Source organism: Furipterus horrens, unplaced genomic scaffold (genome assembly GCF_987537825.1).
Source record: "Furipterus horrens unplaced genomic scaffold, mFurHor1.1.pri manual_scaffold_8, whole genome shotgun sequence".
NCBI classification, from domain to species: domain Eukaryota; kingdom Metazoa; phylum Chordata; class Mammalia; order Chiroptera; family Furipteridae; genus Furipterus; species Furipterus horrens.
In genome coordinates, this window is record NW_028327178.1 from 72918112 (window position 1) to 72924111 (window position 6000).

Sequence of the window (6000 nt, forward strand, 5' to 3'; positions counted from 1 at the left end):
TTGAGTTGGGCAGTCAGAAAAAGTCTCAAGCAGAAGGCTACTTTTTACTTTACAGGCCTCTGGGGACCTAACTGTCTCAGCAGATAGGGTGATCAGGAGTATTTATAAAGAGAAGCTGCAGGTGAGGTTCCTAGCACAGTGCCTGGCACTGCACAAGTGCTCTGAGGTGTTGGTACTACTGCCAGCATGATTTATACCACCTGGTTGGGTCTATAAGGTGGACATTCAATATGCTATCTGTTTTTATCCATAATGGAGCTTTGACTTGAACTCCACTCACTTCAAGCTGGGAAATAAATGTCTATCTCTAGCTCTGTCTCTATCTATTTGTACATCATCTACATGTATAGCTTTACCGACACCTACATCTAGTCTACATCATCTATGTCTACATTTACATCTGCTTCTACACCATCTACGTGTATGTGCACCTCCATGCCTACATCTACATTACCTACATCCTCTACATCTCTGTATCTTCCATACCTATACCTATTGATATATCATATATATCTGTATTTATACCTACACTTAAACTTACATCTACATCATCTATACTTATATCTACAACTATATTATCTACGTAGAGAAGGAAAACTGATTCCAAAAAACCTCCGCTGCCTTGCGGCATACCTCTTCAGGGGAAAGGCTAGGGGAGTAAACCCCGACAGAAAATCCGGAGCCGGAGTCCCTAAGGCGGTTTGACGTTGTAGTCAACACCGGCAACTCCTGCGGCGCACCTGAAGCCAAGCTGTATTGACTCCGTCTTTCCCTTGGATCCTTCAGCTGCGAAGAGAGGGGGGGTCTGCTGCATGGGCAACAGCAGACCCTCCATATCACCCTGCCCAGGCTCTGTAGCTTCAGCTTCACTGGAGAGGACACTCCAGCGACATCGCAAGACGTCGATTCAACACGGGAGGAGACAGATACCGTGTCACTCCCGAGTCGGACTGCACAGCCATTCTCGGCGGTGCAGATAGACTCTTAAGAAGCTACACCATCGTCTCTCGAGACGGACGGCTGCCGACGACGATTATCTACATCCTTGCCTACACACTAATTATCTACATATGTATCATTTATATCATCTACAGTCACATCATCTAAGTCTATACCTACACCTATATCTACATCATCTACATGTACATCTACACCTACATCTACATTATTTACATCTACATTTATATTATCTATACCTATATCATCTACCTCTATATCATCTCTACTCACACCTAACATATCTACATTATCTAGATCTACATCTTCCTCATCTATATCTATATCCACATCTACATCTTCTATATTTGTATCTTCATGTACACATACATCTACACTTACATCATGTACATGAACATCTGTAACTACAGCTGCATTATTTGTATTTAAGCCTACATATATGGCTGTGTGAATATTCATATCCATATTTATGTCTGTAATTATCTACAGAAAGAAGATTGGGCAATGCCACTTCATATAAGACATCTGATTCTCTATTAAGTTCTGATTCTTTGATTCATTCTTGCTGATATTTTAGGTTTAGATCGAATTAAAATAGAAGCACACAGAAGTACCCAACAAGGAACAGTTCTTCCTTTTTCTCTGGGTGCTCTGTCTTGGCTGCAGATACTTGAATGTTTAACAGGAAAAACAAGATTTTTTTCCCTCTTGTTATGATCGATATATCGTGCATAATTCCATATTATATGTATGCCACAATGAATGCTTTATGCACACATTTATGAAAATAAATCTTGAACAGGAGTTTAAATGTCCTTGTGAATTTTTTTTGTTTTGGAGGCAGGGCTTCACAATAAGGTAATTGGACACCCCTTTTGTTGGTTTGTATATAACTTCTAATTTTAACATACTTATTTCAGATTGAATGAGATGTTGCAAGAATAGAACAAGGAACTCCTGAATGCTCTTTACTCAGATTCATCAGTTGTTTACATTTTGTCTCAATTGCTTTATCCTTTTTCTCTTTATTTATATATAATGCATATTATTTAAAAAAACAAAAACAAATTGTAGATATCATACCCTGGTTGCTCTAAATACTTCAGCCAGGGACGGCCACTGTTTTATTTAAAAAAAAAAAAAAAAAAAGAACAACAAAAAAACCCTCTCTAACTCAAAAGTAGCATTGTGAGATTATAAGCAATCCCCACTACAGTTTTTCTGTGTTTCATAATTTATGACTTGAGCTCAAAGAAATGATTATTTCCTTTATATCCTCATCCAGTGTGCAAATGTGTATGTGGTTCATGAGAAGTTTGATCTAGACAAAGCTTTTCTCCTTTTTGCTCATAATTAGAGGGCCACTGTTAGTTAACCCCTGACCATCTGTTGGCTTTATGGATTAAAGATGGTGACCACGTCTTTCTGGTTCTTTCTGCGAGGCTGAGCTCCATCTTCATGGAAATGCCTGTCACTGCTCACCACGGGCCATGGAGTCTCTCTCAGCCCTCGACTCAGCGCGAAAGGTAATGCTTTCAACCTTGGCTTCTGCTGTTTTCTTCCATTGAAAAAATGGAAACAATTAAGTGGCTTTCTTCTTGAACTTAACATTTAAGCTTCCTTCCAATCATCAGGAAATTAAACACTTTTAGGTGGGGTTTCCTTCTCCACCTCTCTGAGGTATTCCCACAGGTGCTAAGGGACTGAGCCAAAAAATTCACAAGAGAAAAATCCAACTGAGTGACAGACCACCTTGGGAATACAGAGCACATGCTCAATTATTGCTCATTTTCTTTTCTGTTCAGAGCTGAGCAGAAGTATCTTGGTTGGCAAGTGTGGCTTCTGCCTTTAACATTTGGTCCTTTGGGGATGGTTTCACCCACCTGTGAGATGCCACCTCACAGGTGAACCTCCTCAGTTCTGAACTAACAAACAGTATTCTACACTGTGTTCTGGGAGAAGATGGTAATATTGGTTTCCCATTTTTTTTTTTTATATTAAGATTTAAGATTTTATTTATTGATTTTTATAGAGAGGGGAAGGGAGGGAGAAAGAGTGGGAAATAAATGTCAATGTGTGGTTGCCTCTCCCATGCCCCAACTGGGGACCTGGCCCACACCCAGGCATGTGCCCTGACTGGGAATGGAACTGGCAACCCTTTGGTTTGCAGGATGGCACTCAGTCCACTGAGCCACAAAGGGAAGTTTTCTATTTAAGAGTGCCTTCAAATCCCCATGTCTCCAAAAGCTCAGAGGGATTTGTGGAAATGGGGGTCCAGAGTCAGAACACTGTTGGAAAGGACAGTAGTTCCCAATCCCCAGACACTCAGGGCCAACTCTAGGGCTGTGTGGCCCATGCACATGGTGCTGTACTCATAGTGGTTCCCACCCTGGGCTTACTGCTCTGCTGTTGGTGTCTTGACATTCTTAATCGTTTTGAAGAGGGGCCTGCCTTTTCCTTTTATATGGGGTCCCAAAATTCTATAGCTGGTCTTTCAAGCAGCCCCCACCCTTCTTCCATATTTGCTCCCTGCTGGTGTCCTTTGATGTGTCCTTCTCTGTATCTCCTCATTCCTTATGGCTTCATGGCCCCCATTTCCTGTTCACTCTTCCCTCTCATCGGGAGTCACGCTAGATGCCCTTGCATTGCCTTAGTCCTCTGCTTAACAGACGGAAGGAATGGAGAAAATCTTTGGGATGAACAAGTTAAAAAAAAATTACTTCCCTGCCTGAGGTGGCTCAGTGGATTGATTGCTGGCCTGTGAACCAAAAGGTTGCTGGATTGATTCCCAGTGAGGGCACTGGGCCAGGTCCCTGGTTGGGGGTGTGTGAGAGGCAATCAATTGATATATCTCTTGCACATCAATGCTTCTCTCCTTCTCTTTCTTTCTTCATTTCCCTCTCTCTATATAAATGAATAAATAAATTTTAAAAAAGTCACCATGTGAGTGAAACAGAAAAGCTTCCTGGATGAGGCAGGGTTCTATTTCTATGTTTTCTTAAACTTTTAATTTTTCCTTTTAGCTAGTCTGAGGAAATAAATATGGTCCTGGGAACAGGTGGTTCCTATTAGTTCTGAATTTAATAGCATCAGTTCCCCTTTTTACCCAGGAGGATGGGGATGCTGGTCAAGGGATGATCATATTTATTTAGCTTGGGATGCATGTGGAGCAAGGGATTTTTCCACATGCAGACCTTTTGGATTGATATGATTCCCATTCCTGAGGCCACTCTGAATATGTCAGAGGCCCAGGCAGTTCTGCCGTCCTTTCTTCTTTGGGGAAGTCCAAAGTGGGAATGACTTCATGGAATGGATTTCCATCATCTAGTCTATGGATCCACGTAGTCACTAGGAGCTCAGCAGGGGTCTGGGATGGGAATGAGGTGTTGCTTCCACCAAGTATTATTTCAGTAGAATCATGCATCTCAGTAAGTTGTACCCAGTGGGATGGAAACTGTGAGAGTCAGAATAAGCAGCATCTTCACTCTTTTCTGCAAGCCCAGAGGTGACAGGTAACTTGTCTAAAGTTACACAGTTGGTGGCATAGCTGGGTCCTTAACATGTGCCATGGATGCTACAGATCTAGACCTCTTTCCCCATGGCTTTGCCTCATGAGTAGTAAATCCACCATAATGCTAGGCATTGGTCTCTAAGACAGGTAGCATAATTTTCAATGGACACAGTTTCTTCCTCTTTCATTGACAGTTGTATTTGATTTATTGCCTCTTTACTTTTAAATTTTGTTTATTTATTTTTAAGATCTCGCCAGGGCTGTGCAGGATATAACAACAGCAAAACCAAGACAAAAAGGCCTCTCCAAGAATGTTCCAAGAAAAAAGGAGATAATAGCTAAAGACAGAGGAGATGAAAGTTTGGAAGATGCACAACTGAAAGGTCTGGAAGACACAAAGCCAGTGCAGGTGGTAGTTAAAGAAGAAGAAAAATCTAAGCTTGGATCAGGGGGTGAAGAAGCAAGTCCTCCCACCCCAGAAGGGGCTCCAGAAGACATGCCAGATGGAAGACAGATAAGCAAAGCCTTTGGGAAACTCTGTAAGATGGCCAAGGAGAGAGTGAGAAGCCGCAAGGAGCCTGAGCGCCCAGCTGACCTCTACACCAAAGGTGGTCTGTGCTGGTCGTCGGGGATGCCGGTTACATGGACCCCGGATTCTGTTCCTTGTTTGTCCCAACCAGGGCAGAGTTGTTTTCTTCCCTGAGGATGACTCTCTGCATTGTGACACCACTGTGGAGCCCTCTCTCAGGCAGCCCCAACCCCTTCCGGAGAATGGACAGGGGTGTCCACAGGGGAGAGGAGATGGACACTCATCCAGTCATCATACTGCAGACAATTAGATAAACACTGAAGAACTGAAAGGTCCCGGGGAGAAGCATGATGGCCAGAAGGAGGAGGAAGGGCTCAGGAGGCCCTGTCTCGTGGTCATACCTGGTCCAAAAGGACCGTCTGCACCCCCACCCCAAAGGACTGGGGCCAGTCAGGGTGGATCTCAGGGGCAGTGGGATAGGAGCAGCAGCTTCCAAGAGATAAGTCCTCCCAGGACTTTGGCATATAAGAAAGTGGAAGTGATGGAATCCATTGAGAAGTTTTCAACTGAGAGCATTCAGACATATGAAGAAATCACTGTAATTTTGGAGACTATGATTGGAAAGACAAATGCAAACAAGAAGAACTTGGGAGATAAAGGCCCTCACCATGTCTAGGCTCATGGGAGAACAATCTATAGGCCACTGTAGGGGGACTGCTTTGATGTTGTAGAACAAATGATAAAGAGTGAGGGCTCCTGTTTGGATTAGACCATAGTTGGCCTGTTTGGCATTGCCAATGAAGCCTTAATTAAAAAGTATTTTTTGCTTGCACATAATTTTTCTAAATAACAGGGGCCCTGGGAATGTAGGTGGATCAGCCACACTCAGGACAGGATGATCTGTTAAAAGGCCACCAAGCTGTGCTCGTTTAGGAAAGAGACATGCCCTTCCTCATGGTCCTGAGACTCATTAGAGACTCAGACAGTCCCTGGATTTCACACA

At 43.1% G+C, this 6000-nt stretch overlaps 1 protein-coding gene across 1 annotated transcript in view; it reads left to right on the plus strand.

Moving 5' to 3' along the window:
• Positions 1-5794, plus strand: part of BFSP1 (beaded filament structural protein 1) — a 39533-nt gene extending 33739 nt beyond the window's left edge. Inside the window, 5 exon segments of the mRNA XM_090285195.1 lie at positions 2400-2432; positions 2434-2483; positions 4717-5076; positions 5079-5147; positions 5150-5794. Coding sequence (XP_090141321.1) covers positions 2400-2432; positions 2434-2483; positions 4717-5076; positions 5079-5147; positions 5150-5673 — 1036 coding nt within the window. The 3' untranslated portion in view covers positions 5674-5794.
• Positions 5795-6000: the final 206 nt, after the last annotated feature.